The 17,647-nt window shown below is 38.0% G+C and overlaps 1 protein-coding gene across 2 annotated transcripts in view; it reads right to left on the bottom strand.

The window, feature by feature from the left end:
• Positions 1-17,647, bottom strand: part of LOC145988427 (cyclic nucleotide-gated channel alpha-3-like) — a 205,920-nt gene that overhangs the window by 125,085 nt on the left and 63,188 nt on the right. For both annotated transcript variants that reach the window (XM_083123318.1, XM_083123319.1), the window contains exon 4: positions 13,548-13,723. In XM_083123318.1, coding sequence (XP_082979444.1) covers positions 13,548-13,723 — 176 coding nt within the window. The remainder of the gene's footprint in view (positions 1-13,547; positions 13,724-17,647) is intronic.

The following is a 17,647-nucleotide window of genomic DNA, read 5'->3' as shown; positions in this document are numbered from 1 at the left end:
ACCAGCATTAGAAAAACAGGACAAGAATATCCATCTGTTTTCATAAAAATGAATGTAGTAAGTCTATGTTAGCTTTAATTCCTTATGCTTGTTATATATTATTTTCTTATTAATCACTTTGCTATTTTCAAACATTAAAAATATTTACAATAGTAGTAAGTCATGTATCTGGTTGCAGCCCCCCACCAAAGCAGATGGCCTAGCGACGCCACTGTGTACAGAATGAAGATATATGAAGTAAAACAAGATTTATTGGTATTAAAAAATGGAGTATGATGGGTGGGGGCCTCTTAATATGTGCTACCGTGTTATAGCACATTACTCACTTTGCTACAATGCAAAGAAAGTAAATGAAGGTTTCATAGATTTAAGAAGTTTAATGAAACACTTAAGTGAAATGAGACTTCTCACGTTAAGAGCCTTAAAAATTTGTAGCACAATATATATTTTCTGCACACTATTCAGCTATAACAAATACAGTGCGAATTGCTTGATAGCATGTTCTTGTCTCCTCACTGCAAGCATGAATACATCCCTCGGTTACATCATGCCCCTCGGTTCATACAGGGAAGGCACGTCTGTTAGCATGCTATACAGATCCACAGCACGGTAAGTGCTGTCATCTCAGCATAAGAAGAAAGATATAATAATAATAATAATAATAATAATAATAATAATAATAATAATAATAATAATAATAATAATAATAATAATATATTTTTATTTAGCATTGACACACATTTCCTATAAACAGCATATATATCCAATAAGAAAAAAGAAAACAAAATATGTAATAAGTTGTAAATAAATAAATAAAAAAGACAAAAGAAAATCATATGGACAATTGAAAATCAAATTAGAACAGGAAACATACAATTAAGGAGTATAAGTATACATATAAAAAACTACATAAAACTTAACAATAAATACACACCTACACACAGACACACACACACACACATACATATACATATGTATATAAACACACACACATATACACGTAAGTGCATGTGTGTGAATGTTTAATGGTACAAGCAGAGAAATATTTTTCATGAAGTAATCTCAAGTTTAGTAAGGGTTTTGACATTGATCCATTTTGGGATGTATTTCATTCATGTGTGCTTCTAGATTCAAACTGTTTACGTAGAAGAAAGTATTTTTGCTTTGGATTTAAGAACATGCGGTGTTGATTGGTAGGTTATTGTTGTTGGCAATTTATTCCATGTTGAAACTGCATTTACCGAGAATGATGATTTGAAGGAGGCGGTACTGCAATGACATGTAAAAAGTTTGTTATGCTATCATGTGGAGTGTGAGTGTTTTTGAGTGCCTGTTTCAAGTTTTCTGAATAGATAATCTGGTTTACTTACTTTTAGAATTTTGTTTATGAAAGTGATATAGTGCAGATGTCTTCCTCTATCCATTGTTACTATTTTCCTTGTGTTCAAGTGTGGTAGGATATGTTCATGTTTACTTATGTTCAATGCAAGTCGTATACAAGAATTTTGCATCTCCTGAATTTTCCGTGTATCTCTGGCTGAAACCCCAGGACCATAAACTATGTCACAGTAATCAAAGAATGACTACAATAAGAGCTCAGCAACTTTCAGTTTAACTTTTTTCGCTTAGATAATTTCGAGACCTACGTTGTATATAAATTGCTGAGAGTGTGGAATGCTTTTATATACAGTCCATTGATGTGTTTTGTCCAAGAAAGAGAACTATCAATCATCAAACCCAACCTGTGTCAACCTTCTTGTCTCTGTTAGAATAACATCTTATAATGTTGTCCCCATGCTTTACGTAGGTTATTAGTGTACATTTGTGTAATGTTTGTAATGTGCAATATATATTAGTACCAACTGTAGAGAGTTGAAACACGAATTGATATTATCACTCAGCCTCTAATCCATTTTGGTGGTAAGTTCTATAGATTGCAACTATCAAAGTACGAGGGCTATCTAGAAAGTCTCACGTTTCGGCTGGGTGCCGCTAGGTGCAGGGACTTCCGCACGTTCAGTGTGCATCCAGCTGTGGACATGTGAAGTTCATGTCGCTTCTGCTCTGTTCACAATACATTGTTAACATGAGTGCTCCGATTGAAAATCCCGCCAGTTGTGAAGTTATAAGATTTTTGTTGGCAAGAGACAGTGACGTGCACTGAGGAGTAGCTAGTCTAGCAGAGATAGATCAATCAATCTCACGTCTCTAATTATTTTCAAATCACAATATTTATTGTCTTGTTGAAGCCGCAGTTCATATACAATACTTTTTTTCACGCGCTTCTCGTCCCTCGGTGACATCAGCCGGCAGGACTGGCCTAGCTCGCTCTTCCTCCGCCGCAGCACTTTCAGGTAGAAACGGGTTTTCGAAGGGAAAGGGAAGATTTCTGCCTCTACCTCCCTTGCCCCCACGCACCCCGCTGCAATGGTTGAAAGCCCGTGGTTTCAGGTCCCCCAGTCTATCTCCTATAGGACAGATAGGGGACTGGTTTCCCTTCGATTCCTTTGTAAATCCTCTAAAGAACTCGGGGGGGATTGTCTACAGTACTTAATACGTTCTCTGTATTTATGCACGTTGTATAATATGAATGTATAATGTGGGATGTAAAAATATAGTTTTATTGTTTATGAAATGGGAACGTATTATGTGCAGACAAAAATACTTGGAAATGTTATGCTTTATTTTATTTTTTTTGATTAAATAACAAATATTTGCTCACTCGCTCTCTCTCTCGCTCGTCTAAGTAGTGTTTTATTTAAATAAATAAAAAAACGGGTAAGCTAAACGGTCATAAATACGAATGTATTTATTTGGGCCAAAGAACGCGCGTTCTTATTGTTGTTGGTTTGGTTTATTTTACTTCGATTTTTTGCCACATTTGGTTATCGCGAAGATGAAGATGATTGATGATGTGATGAAATTGATGAAGGAACTTCACAAAGAACACCCATGCCCAGGCCAGGATTCGAATCCGTGAAGAACGCGCATTCCTGTTCGATGTGCTGTACTCTGCAGTCGTGCAGTGAAAAATGAAATAATTTGGAATGAATTATGTATCCCAGAGCTCAAAGAGCCAAATAAATAGTATTGATTGATTGATTTGGTGTTTTATATCCGCTTTATGCACAGTAAGGCTAATCCGGACTGGACCTACAGTTTAAAGTACGGATCCGAACTGCTATATGCCTCCACTGGGTATCGAACCCGGGACATCTTCATTACAAGGCGACGACGCTACCACTGCGCCATCGGGGAGGCCCTGAATATTATTGAAGAAAGTACACAAAGTGTCTATTATTACCAGTTCATCCGCCTTTTACTATGTTGAATGTTTGCCACCTTCCATCACTTTTTCTAGCTGTATAGATTAAATTGCCATAATAAGTAGCTAATGAGCTTTTGGAAGTCATGAGGGACATTCATAAATAGAGAGCTCTTGACTCCTGATTTCGTAGTGCCTTGCAAATGCACTGGAAGGAAATAATTTGTATTTTTGTTATTTAGCGTTGCTCTTTCATCACCTAATCTTTGCTATGACGATGAACATTGATTAAATTAAACGGGTGAAGAGTGGTTACAAGAAACACTGATGCACAGGCCAGGCTTCGAGCCTGGATCTTTCAGTAACGAGATCTTGCGATTGTGAAATTAGGGAAATCAAGAAATAAACATTTTTTCAAAAAACACGAATCAAATGCAAATATTGTGTTTAAAAAATCCATTTAAAAAATACAACAGCGGAAAAGTGCAGTTTGCTTTTCCGATACAACCGTATCCGATTAGTTAGAGCTTTCCTCCCGTTTCTTTTGTTTGGCCAAGCTCCCTGGGGAAGTGGTTATCACAGCGCACTACGACACCAGGGGTCCTGGTTTCAAACCCCGACCTGGGTATGCGTGTTCTTTGTGAGTATCCCTTCATCAATGTCATCATACCATCGCCCATCCTCTACCCCGAGATTAACCAAATGTGGCAAAAAGGCTACGCCAAACAACAAAAATCAAATCGTTGATTGATTGCTTGATATGCTTTATTCTATTTCACTTGTCTGCCACTTTTGGGTAATCGCGAAGATGATACGATAAAATTGATGAAGGGACACACACAAAGAACACCAATGCCCGGGCCGGGATTCGAACCCGTATGTCTATCTTCGTAGTCAAATCAAATCGTCTTTGTTGTCATCTGTAATAGGTTCGGTTCCTAATGGGGACCCCAAAGTGTGTGAGAGCTACTTAAGAATACGTATTGGATCCGGTTTCAGAAAAATGAGCGATGGGATTCGATGCGTTGTCTACGCGATACCCCCCTCTCTCCTCGCACTTTTTTCTTGATTTTTTAAAAAAAGGCCCTTGGTTGGCATTAGGTCTCAAAGGACCCTTGTTTTCCTAGCTGCATAGACACCGAAGCGGTAGCAACCACTCCCCTCCCCTTCTCCTCGTTTCCTGCCAAGAAACAAGTGTCCCTCGGAGATATCACTGGACAAGAGAGGCGAGAGATGCCGCAGTTTACAAGTATCATAAAAAAAGGTTGCCAACTATTAGACATTTTGCAAAACTACAGAAATATGGAATCACCCTCCGGATAGTGTATAAACTTGCATAATACAATTCTGCGCAATGCATCTAGCAATCCAGTAAAATAAACGTATGTTATTCGAAAATTTTGTTGCGCCAATACTTGAATTGGATTTTAAAAATATTCATATTTCTCTCGTGTTTCAGTGGGATAGAAGAACTGAAATCAGACAAATATTGGCAACGATGTCTCGTGACCCTTGGTGAAAATAGGGTTAGGGGTTAGTTAAAATAGTTGCTTCCGTTCCGAGCTGTGAGTGTAGACGTGAGTGCTATTGCGATTCGCGAAGGTTTTCATAGTGCGTTTTTAAGCAAAGAAAAGTTCGTTGTGTGATTGTGCGTGTGTAGTGTGTGTGCCTGCGTGTGCGTTTGTGTGTAACAAATCAAATGTCCGAAGAAAATCAAGATCTTGTGGCCAACATCCTTCAGAGACCATTTGCTTGCAGGGCATTTGAAGAAAAGGCGGCACTGATCAAGAAAGGTCAACCAACTCCACCTCTTCAAATATCGCAACAGAAGAAGAATTACACGCACCATTTCTTACCGTCTAATTACCATAAGACTTACTGGTTGACAGGTAGTACAACAAATAAGAAACTGTATTGCTGGAATTGCCTACTTTTCAGCACGGACAGAAATTCGTCTTGGACAAAATTAGGTTTCTGTAATTTAGGGGGGTTTACGAAACATCCCTAACACATATTAAAGCGTCTCTTGCCTTATCTACGTTTGGCAATGTGAGAATCGAGACTCAACTTAGTGAGCAGGTTAGAAAGGAGAGGTTGCTGCATAATGAAACCGTAAAAACAAACAGGGAACTTTTGAAACGCCTGATAAACGCAGCTTGCTTTTTAGGCCAACAAGAACTCGCATTTCGTGGTGACGATGAACCAGAAAATTCAGTGAATCGGGGCAACTACGTAGAACTTCTTAATTACACCGCCCAATATGACACTTTACTAAAAAATCATCTTCAAAGTGCAACAGTTTTCAAGGGTGTTTCGAACAGAATCCAAAACGACTTGATTGAATCTATTGGATGTGCTCTTTACAGCAAAATTCAGAATGAAATTACATCATCGAAATTTGTTGCAATCATGGCTGATGAGACAACCGATGTCACGAATAATCTCAGTTGTCAAAGGTATATCGGTACATTAAAGATGGCCACGTGGTTGAGAGATTTGTTGGTTTTTGTGACGTTAGTGCTAACAAAAGAGCCCAAGCTGTTGCTGAAGTCATTGTCGCAAATGTAGTAAATATGGGCTGTTGCGACAAAGTTATAGCACAAACTTACGATGGAGCTGCTGTAATGGCTTCGAGCCTGAATGGAGTACAAGCAATCGTCAAGGAATCCTTTCCTGGAGCGGTTTTTGTTCATTGCTACGCACACGTTTTAAATCTAGTACTGTCACAAAGTGCGTCAAATATTTCAGAATGTCGTATTTTTTTGGCCACCTTAGGTGGATTGGCAGCATTTTTTTCTCGGTCGCCAAAACGTGCAAAATATTTAGAAGAGTTCCTGAAACGCCATCTCCCAAGCGTCTGTCCAACCAAGTGGAACTATTCATCGCGTCTGGTAAACACTGTGCACGAAAAGAAAGAAAGCCTACGCGAAGTGTTTTGTGTCATGATCAACCACAACAATGAACTTGAAAGAGATTTTTTGGAATCTGTAGAGGGTCACTTAGCAAACATGGAAAATTTTAAATTTTGTTTCCTTCTTGCTGTTTTCCACCGAATATTCATGCACACAGATGTTCTCTTTTCCTATCTTCGGAAGCAAGCTTTGGATATTGTGTACTGCAGACATAAGGTGTCGGAAACTTTAATGGCGATTCAGTCTCTAATAAATTATTTTGATGAAATTTATGATGAAATTGTCACTGATGTGGGGCCACCACGTAGAAGACCACGTAGTTCCGATGCTTCGTTAGATCCGAAGTTAAATTTCAAGCGTTTGTTCATTGAAATATTAGATAATATACAGCAACAGATTCAGACCAGATTTCAGGACTACGATAGCATTTCATTTTTGAGTCTTTTGGACGCATCCAAATTTCAGACATATAAACATCAATTTCCTTCGGAACACTTCAAGAACCTAATTGCAAGTTACGGTCGTTTCTTTGATGAAGTTCTGTTGAAGAATGAGTTGGTCGTAGCCTATTCTTCTGCTGAATTTGCAGACAAATCTCCTCACCAGCTGCTACTTTATCTGAGCGCAACGCCTGTTGGCAATGCCACAGCTTCTCATACTAGCCTCCTTGATCTCTACGATACCGGTAACGACAGCCACCGTGGAACGATCGTTTTCAGCAATGAAAAGGATTAAGAACTACGCCAGAAACAGATGCGGACAAATTCGTCTTTCTAATCTTGCGCTTACACCAATTGAATCAAGACTGCTGAGTGAACTAAAGGAACAAGATACATTTTTTGAGTCTGTAATTGACCACTTCGCTACAGCAGAGCATCGAATGGACTTCACGTACAAATAGGTAAGTCTTTGGATTTGTCTTGCATTCTATGTTGTACAGTCACAGACACTTCTGGGCTGTAAGAACCCCATTAACTCTCAATGTAATCGTTACATTCCAGAAATGTCCATGACTGTATGTTTTGAATGGATTTGATGTTGTTATATCTATTTTATTTTTCGTTGTTTATTTGAGACGAAGAACATAATTACGGGCGCATCCAGAGAGGACAACGAGGAGCGTTAGCACCCTCTCCCCAAAAATTGTCCAAAATTTTGTGATGGCAAACGTTTTAATATTGGTTCAGCGATATTGCTCAAACATTAAAATTGTAGTTGTTCATCTGCTTGAATAAAATATACATTTTCAAATTTGTAAATATTAAAAAATATCTTAATGTTGTTTTCCCCCGCCGGAGAAAGTTTGTTTCCCTGGAAAAATCTCTGGGTACGTCCATGAACATACTAGAAAGTACAGATCGATGTAGTCTCACAATATAATTTGATTTGTCGCTTGTATTATCGTCTTTGTGCTATACACATATCGACTAACCAAATTGTTTGACTACAATGTGAGATTTTCAGGATACCTAAGCATATACCTAAAGTTTGTGTATTCTCATATCTCGCTTTATCCATAATTTTGATGATGAGATTGTGACGATTATGATCAATCTTCAATACTACATATTGTTGCACGTCAAGCTCTTTATATTTAGCTATACTTGTCCTAAAGGGAGGGGGGGTATGACACCACCAACCCTCCTTTGGCACTCCACTGATTGCTACCCCAAGTGTCGATGTCACCGCACGTCACTGGCAAGAGAGACTAAACCGATTAACATTCATCGACAACTGTGTGAAGTTTACAATAAAGATGTGATGAGTGATAGTGGAGTGAGGCGTTGGTGCCTCATGTTTAATGATGGCTGCACAAAAGTTCACGATGAAGACCGAAGTGGGCGACTGAGCACTGTGACAGAAGGACTGGTTGCAAAATTCAATAACAAGATTCGTGAAAATCGCCGTTTTACGATAACAAAGCTCTTGTTTGAGTTTCCGCAAATTTCACGGAACTTATTGCATGAAGTTGTGACCCAAAAGTTAGGCTACCATAAGTTTTGTGTAAGAGGAACACAAAACTCAGCGTATGGTAGCCGCCTTGAAATTCCTTGAGGCGTATAACAAAGTCGGCAATCCCTTTCTTCATCGTATTGTTACTGGTAACGAGACTTGGGTTAAGCACGTTAATTGTGAAACAAAAAAACAGTCCATGGGGTGGGGACACACCAGTTCACCAAAAAAAAACAACAAGAAAATGCTTGCAAACCATGTCTGCAAGAAAACTTTTGGATACTGTGTTTTGGAATAGGGAAGGTGTACTACTAGTTGACTTTATGGAACGTGATGCAACAATTACCGCTGACAAATATTGTGAAGCATTACAGAAGTTGCAAAGAGCAATTCAAAACAAACACCGAGGAAAACTGAGTGCAAAAGTCCTGCTGTTTCATGACAACATCCGCCTGCACTCGGCCAACTGGATGCAGGAAATTTTACAGGCCTTTTATTGGGAGGTTTTCGACCATCTGCCATATAGCCCGGATCTTGCACCAAGTGACTGCCACACAGGCCCGTAGCCAGGAATTCTTAGTAGGGGGGGCAAATTTTTAATATATTGTGTCGCATTGGCAGATATAGCATGGTGAACTTGCCCTCTCCCCCAAAAGCTATAAGTAACAGGAAAGGGATGATATCTTGAAACTCCAACGAACAAAAAAAGTTCGAGCAACATCAAATAACAGTATTTCAAGAATGACCTTTCCGGGTTGCCAAAGAATACAAAGATAAAGTCTAGTCGGGACTGTATCTACTTGATATTTACAGGTCGATAATGTTAATAGACGATTAATATGTACCAACAGCTTTGAGTTTCTCTGTAGAGCTGATTAAGGGAGCTTTTTACAAATCGTGCTTCATAATGTTTTCCTCTAGTTTCCAGTATGCAAGATTTTTACGCACAAAGGAATCTAATGAGAATCCAACTACAAATTTTGTCGCTTTTTAACCAAAATAATAAATGTGAAACACTATCACGTTTTCATCATGTTTGATACTAACTAAGCTGTCCTACATCTTTCACCAGCCAACCTCTAGGGTGGGATGGTTACACAACGCACTACGAAGCCAAGGGTCCCAGTTTCGAGCTTGGGCAGGAGTGTTCTTTGTGAGGAGAGGCGCAACCACTGGCGTACGCTACAGCCCCCTCATAATTTTTGAAAAATTGACATTTTCAAGTAAAAGCACCATAAACTCTGGAAAAACCAGAGTGGTAAATTCAAGCCCTATAAAATTATCCTCAGGTGACATTTTTGAGAGTGGAAAGTTGTAAATATACGATATATGTTATTGTGTATGCCGCCCACTAGAAAGCAGTCAGGGATGCCAAATTTTGAAAAACATTGGGTTCTTATAAGTTTCAAAAATCTCAAATTCTCCCTTCCACGTATTATGATATTATAGTGAAACCACGAGCAAAACAACCTGCGCAGACCCGCGAGTCCTGTGCACCGTACCCCCTCGAGTAGGGGGGGGGGAGAGTGGACCATGCTTCCTTATGGCCCGAGGTGGAGGGAAGAAGGGAAAGCTGCGCGGGGACTTTTCGTCCCAAGGTTTTTTCCTTGTGGTCGATCTATAAAACGCACCATACTCGCTATTTTAAAAATATTATTTATTGATTTTAATACGAAAATATATAACAATAACAAATATAATAATAATAACACGACAAATTCTTAGGTGCGCTATGTTTCCACGGACCCTTATAAGTTTGCGTCACTGAAAGCATCCACCTATACAATTCCAGCCCCTCCAGAAAGAAAATCCTGCGTACGCCAGTGGGCACAACCAAGAATTTTTTGGCTGGAGGGGGGGGGCAGTACCAGGACAAGCATGCAAATAATAATAATTTTAATATAGTGGTGGTAGTAGTAGTAATAATAGTAGCATCAAAGATGTTACTAAAAATCGCGCAAGAAGGGGTTAGAAGTCGGTGCTAAAGCATTTGTGATGGAACAAATGATTTGAAAATGTTTTTCCAACACGTTCAATTTCACATTAGCTAATACTGGAAAACAAGCACACAACTGTATTTTTGAAAGACACAAAATGCATGATGAACATAATCCTATTTGTACATATGACATGTATCACTTTCATGTAAAACATATATTTTATTCATGCAACATGGTACGAAGTAAAATAAGAAAATACATAAGTATGCAACATGTTAACGCTAAATTGTGTATGCATTCAAAGTTTCTTTAATATATACAGTATATTATTTATGAGAATACATTAAATACATTACATAATTAATTTATCCACCTCATATCAAGTCAACAGTAAAAATAATACAAATTTTGTCTCTTTTTCCTCAAAAGAATTATTCGTGCATTTGAAACAAAACTATTTATCAGCAACAGTCTGAAGTAGCTACATATTTGATCTTACTTCTCTCTCGGGTAAATTAAGAATGCATTATAGAAAACAATCATATTGGGATCGATGAGAGCAAGAACATTTTTAGATCCAAATTTTTCAAACTGAAAACATATTGACTTATTAGGGTGCAAATAATTTCACAGGGCACCATGGCACTTTCTTTAACACATTTTTTATTTCATTTAGACCGTTTTGGCCCCATAGCTATGGCTCTGAACTTGGACTATAACAATAGCAGATATTGCGAGCGAAGCGAGCAAGAAAATTTTATGAAAATTTGAAACCAATGGGGGCAATTGACCCTCTGTGCCCCCCCCTGCAAGTTCCCTTGCCCGTCTGGAAGAAAAAACTAATTCCATCTTGAATATCCATTTGTCCTATTATTCTTAGATTCTGCTAGTCTTGTTTTTTTACTTAAATGTTTGCCCCCCTAGAATGGACTTCCGTTCAAGGTTGGGGGGACAATGCCCCCTGCCCCCTGTGGTTGCGGCGCTGTTTGTGAGTGCCTCTTCATCAATTTCACGTCATCACTCATTGTCGCGATTAGCTAGAAGTGGCAGAAAAGCAACGCTAAGTAACAAAAATTTAATATCCATTCCCTCTCTCTACTGCATGAATCACTATTACCAAATGGTAGACTTGGGAAACAAAAAATTAAGTAGTTCAAACTTCATAGCAACACATCCAAGAAAAACATTCAAACACATTAGGCACCTTTAATATAAGACTTCTCAAAATGTCATAACTATTCTAGATACTGAAAATTACGAAATAATTTCCCGAAGTCTGAATCAGGCAGGGATCCCCCTCCCCCAATCCTAGTATGACATTATTAGGAATCCCACATACTTAATTAAATCACAAAATCAATAAGTGTCTTTGTTAAGTTGCTACAGTAATACAGGATATAATTTTAAAGATTAGTGAGAATACCAGGTTGGATTGTGTTCTGTATATTTCACAGGGGGGGCAAAGCAGGCTCTCAGGGGGGGCAGTTGCCCCACCTGCCCCCCTCTAGCTACGGGCCTGCTACCACATGAAGACCTGGCTAGCAACGCAGTGCTTTGATGACGACACAGACCTTCAGGCTGGTGTGCAGAAATTGTTGAAGTCACAGGCGCCAACTTTTTATGACAATGGACTTTGTAAGCTTGTTCATCGCTATGATAAGTGATTAAACTTGTACGGCGACTATGTCGAAAAGTATTGTAAGAGCGTCGCTTCAAAATGTATATAATAAAAAATGTCTACTTTCACTTGTCTTCTTTTAATTCCAAAACGTGAGTTACTTTCTGGATAGGCCTCATATAATCCATGGGTTTCATGCTTCGAAAAGTACATTCTGCTATGAAAAATGTATGTTTGAATATTTTAATTTGATATTTGATCAAAATCAACTTTTTTTAAATGCTAGAAATCTATTCCCTAATGGTTTTGCAACACTTCAGTGGTTAGGATGAAACAAAATTTGAGGGGTCTCACTCATCGCATAATTCTCAAACACCTTTCTGGTCAATCCCTGCCCTTCGTTTCCTGATGTCAGTGCGGATAGCTTTACAAACGTGTGTTCTTCTAACTGGCTTCTGAAAGACCAGAAACATTTTTGTGCTGTTCATTGTCAGGAGTGTGGCATGTGAAGCAGTCATTGGGAAGGATCAGTTCCATTTTGTTGCTCCCCATTGTGCACGTGGTTTTGGGAACTGATGGGGCTAAACCCCCTCTGGAAATGTTGAGAAAATAAACACTTTCAAATGAAAGCAGTACAGAACTGGGAAAAAAAGACAATGTGGTAAATGCAAACTCACCTTAAAATGACCTCACATTACCATTCTTATCTTTGAAAAGCTTTGAAAAGGAAGGTTAAAAGTGGTGATTGCAAAATATCTTAGTTATTCTGTCCCTACCTAGGAAGCAGCTATGGGATACCAACTTTTACAATTCCAACCCCCTTCGTATGCTAGCAGTGTGTGTATATGTATCTGTGGTGGCGGTGAATGCAAGGAAAAACATCACCTGTAGCACACATCTTTGAAAATTCACGAGCCACTGCGAGAGAGAGAGAGAGAGAGAGAGAGAGAGAGAGAGAGAGAGAGAGAGATGGATGGATGGATGAATGGATGGATGGATGGATGGATGGATTGATTGATTGATTGATTGATTGATTCCGTATATCACGCTGCAGGCGTGACTCGAATGTAGGACCCCGGGCATCATAAATTAATCAGCTAATCACTTCATAAACAGGGCCCCACTGAAGCCCTGGCTAGAGCTTCTTAAAAGCAAATCACGCCAGTGACCTTCGGTGGAGTTGTAAAACTCTGCTGACACTGCACTAGATTGGAAAAATATGAAATACAGTAAATCAGCGTTATACACAATAATCACAGTTGACTACCGACGTGGTCGAGTCAACAATTTTACCGATTGAAAGTTCGAATTTCAGTTAAATAATTCGGGAGAATATTTTTCGTCCGAGTTGCTATCAGAAATCTATCGCGTACACAGTCATTGCCTCGGAGTTATACAAGCAGTTGTACTAAGAAAGTTATGGCGTGAATAGTTGTTGCCTCTGGCTTATAGTTGGATTATCGATCAGTGCAAAAGGAGTTACAGCGAGGAGCAGAGTGTTATCAAAGTTATTTTAAGAGTGTTTTATCTACGAATCATCGAGACGATCTTCATATCGAGTTCTACAGGTAACGAACGCTCCTATATCCTTGTCTATCATTCTCTCACTACTCTGCCAGACCAGTTAATTGAAGCGTTTAAATCTAAGGGTTAAGTGTTGTTCTTATTTCACAGGGGCAAGCTCCCTTAGCTTAGTTGCGGGTGGTTCTTAATTTATCAGGGGTGTCACCCCTTACCCTTGGTGTTCCTCTTGCTTAGCAAGCAAGTTGCTACAGGCTCTCACATAGCCTGAGGTTTGGTCCCCTAAATCATTAGAGAGTTAGACGATTCTAATAAAAATTGCAGTTTTCATTACTTACTGTAACCATATCATAACACCAAGCTCTCTGTATGCTGATTGGCTAGCAGCTATGGCTTTTATTTCAGTTTCCTTCTTAGTAAACACAATCCTCTTCATGTCATCTTCCTTCCCATGGTATGGTTCATCCCCTTTGCGCAATGAAGATGGGCGATATTCTCTGAAATTTTCTAATTCCTAAAATGAGATAACATAAAAAAAATCATTTCTCACATAAAGGAAACAGCTAATAAGTGCAAAAAAAAAAAAAAAAAAAAATGCTTGGATATTTCTGATTTAGACAAACAATATCACAGTATTCATCAACTATTTGCAGGTACTATTAATACAAGTATATTATTATCATTATTATTTATTAATTAAGGCATATTTCTTAAGTAGGAGAAGTATTAGGCAGAATCTTATTTTCAACTCTTAAAAGCTAATTTTTCATCTAGAAATAAAATTTACTGAAATAATGTATACCATTACAAAGCAAAATTTAATAGATACAATTATTAGAATTTTGTTCATATTTTTTAAATATGAAATAAGATTTTTTATCAGAAATTCAACACAGATCTCTAGAAAGAATCTTTACATTTCAAATTTCTGAATATCGATTTGCCTAAGGATGAGCAATCAATATGAATTATAATGTAGTGTTTGAGTTTGAACTAAAAACAATACAGCAGAAAATTTTATGTTTGGGAAGTTGTGGTCCATCTCCACAATTTATTCTACAGAGTGTTTGAGTTATACGATCTAAAAATGAACACATGTACAATATCTCAGCATCTGTAAGGTTTATTACAATATTTGTTTGATTTTTATGCAAGGTAACTTATGGAATTTGAATGGAGGTCAATAAAATTCAATGTGGAGACTTTTGTAGCTCAACAGATGTTAAAATGACACTTGAACTCTCTCAAAGTGTTTTCTAGTATCTGAGGGAATATGTGATTCTGTTTCAAATGGTCTAAATCTTGATCTTTACTCTGGTATACACAATTTTTAATGAGTTCCAGGGATACTCCAATTCTGTTCACCAAAGCATGCTCTGAACCTTTCACAGTGGTGTCCACATCACAGGCAAGACAATAGGTGTTTTTATGCCATTTGTGCATGCATGACTCCTGGTAACACACATGCTTCACAGACCTCGAAAGTGTGACACAACAAATCTTTGAGATGTGTCCTGTTGACTCATATTGCAAATTATAGTGAGTAAGGTAGGTAAGCTAAAGTTCCCTGTGCACTTTGCACCATGCAATAGGACATATATTGGGGGATGTGGGGATAAGGCCCTACACGTTCTTCGACCTTGGACATTTTGGAGGTGATGTGATCAGCACCACACTCCAGAGTGCCTTTGCCCCCCTCCCCGTGGGTTTCCCCAGGTACCCATTTATTTGAGGCTGGGTTAAGGTCACCAACCCTGGGAATCGAACCTGGGTCTCCCACATGGCAGTCAAATGCCATTAAAAAAGAAAAAAACTTCTTTCTTTTGCCTGGTGTTTAGTATATCCTTCATAGTTAATTTTATTTACCCTTCTGGGCTCTACCTTCTTCTCTTCAACCACATGTGTGTCTGTGTGTGTGTGTGTGCCACGGACGCTCATACAGCATACAAATGTCCAAGAGCAATCTAGAGAATGTCTCTTGGATATTCATACCAAACTTCTGGATATCCCACAGATATCCAGGAATATCAAATTGACATCTTTTAAATATCCTCTGAATACCAATATCTCCATCTCGGAGATATCCACAGGATATCTAGGAAGGATGTTTCATGGATATTATGTAGATCATTTTTGTATATTTTGGACAAGAGTGCTTTGAGGTTCATGAGAATAGGATGTAATTAGAACATTTTTTTCTGATTGTGGATAAGAAAATGATATATTCTGGACTAGAACTGGACCTAATTTGGGCATTTATTAGACATTGTTGGGATATTTTCTGGATATTTTTCACATATATTTTGGATGTAAGAAAATTCCTGGACATACCAAGTATCTTGGGCACACATATATTATAACATGTACTCCTTGTTCCCTCTCTCTCTCACACACACACACACATACATTCACACAACCAAACACATACATTTAGTAATGTTTAAATTCACAAAAAATCTATGATAAGCAGAGTATGTATTACTATTGAGCTTATTTACTGCCACATGTAAGCACCACAACTTCCTCAATGCATCTTGGTTATGACAAACAAGACGGACACACAAAGACTTGAAGTAAAGGAACTTCCATCTAGACTTGAGTGCATGCTGTATCAATGTGCACATGAATGATGCTATGCCTTTTAGTGACGTTTGGAAGTAATAATTTAAGACTGTATCAAAGAGTTTGGGTCCTAATATGCAGATGAATTACTGCAACATGGCTGAATTTTTCCAAGCATATCTAACTAGTATTGTCAATATCTGTAAAACATGTGGACATACACCAGATATCTTATGAAAATAGTCTGGGAAGAATTCAAAAAAGGTTTCTAAGATATTTATATTTTTTTAAACATAATAGACCACCACCACAAATGACAATGACCTACCAAGATCTACTTCAGAAATTCAATTTCAAAACTCTTACAATAGGCAAAAATTGTTAGATCAATTGTTCCTGTACAAAACAGTAAACGGTATATTAGATAACAGTTTATTTCTTGGACAACTTCAGTTTAATATAAGAAAATATATAGAAATATTTTCATCCAAAAATTCCAAAAACCCCAAAATTTAAGAGCTGCCCGATTAATAGAATTTTTTGATATGTATAATGAAATTATGATTAATAATCATTCCATAGATTTTTCAATGCCATTCTTGGCTTACAAGAAAACATTAGTGTCAATTCTGAAATATAATAAAGATTATATGTTTATTATTTTATTCTTTATTTTAATTATAAACTGTTCTGCATGACTATACTTATGTAATGACAATTTGTGACTGGATTGGATATGTATCTATTGTAATTGTAGTTGCATTGTAATTTTATATTTACTATTCATTATTATTAGTATTATTATGTACACCTTCTGTCATTGGAGAATATAAATCTGTTGAAGGTAATAATATATAAATAAATAAATATCCCATGGATATCCAGCACTGGAGATCCTGCGGATATCCAGGGTTGGAGATTCCATGGACATCCAATAGATACCATTTCCATGAACCCCTTGGAGATTTGGAACTTGTTGGTATGTGTGTGTGTGTGTGTGTGTGTGTGTGTGTAATGAGATAGAAAAGAAAAGTAAAATGCTCCCCTGTGATTTGCACTATGCCATGAAGGCATATAGGGGGTGTGGAGTTAGGGCCCCACAGTTTCTTGATCATGGCTTTATTATTTTCTTTAAAGGAAAGCTCCTAAGCAGCACCTTTTCCCATCCCACTTCATCACATTTTTCTCAATTCTATATTTCATTTCTTTCAGGACAGACAAACACAAATAACCATGTGCGCTGATCACTGCTCCATGGAGGTCAACACTGAGCTACCATGAAGAAAATAGAAAACATTCACCAGACAAAAATTAAACATTTGAACTTTGTTTTTCTGCCATGAATACAACATTGTTTCTCAATAATATTTATTGAAGTACGTACTACACTCCAGTGCCAAAAGTCATGTGAAAGCTGTATGAAAATATTCACATGGTGCTATAGCATCACGTAACAGGTGTATAAATAGGTAGATCATTATCAGTGCTTGCAGTTGTACTCTTGTGAGTCTTGTGATATGTCTTCTAATGTGGTTATGGCTACATGATGAAAATTAGCAGAGTTTGAACATGGATTGTTTGTTTTAGCTAAGCACATGGGCCATTCCATTTCTGAAATTGTTCAGGCATTCAACATTCCTCGATCTACAGTGTCAAGGGTGTGCCTCATTACAGTCATTAGCTCCCATGGACAGCGCATTGGCCGACCATGTCTGCCTGATGACTGTGACGAGTGATGTCTGAGCAGAATTGACCATGCTAACAGACAAGCGACACTGCATGAAATCACATCAACAGTCAATGACAGATGTCCCAGAGATATGGCAGCAGAAGACCAACTAGCAAACAATTGGAAGCAGCACCTCACTTGGGCTCA

The sequence above is a fragment of the Lepisma saccharinum genome, chromosome 5, assembly GCF_977018435.1.
Source record: "Lepisma saccharinum chromosome 5, izLepSacc3.1, whole genome shotgun sequence".
Lineage (NCBI taxonomy): Eukaryota > Metazoa > Arthropoda > Insecta > Zygentoma > Lepismatidae > Lepisma > Lepisma saccharinum.
The sequence above is the reverse complement of the archived record's forward strand: the minus strand, read 5'-3'. Positions and strand labels throughout refer to the sequence as shown.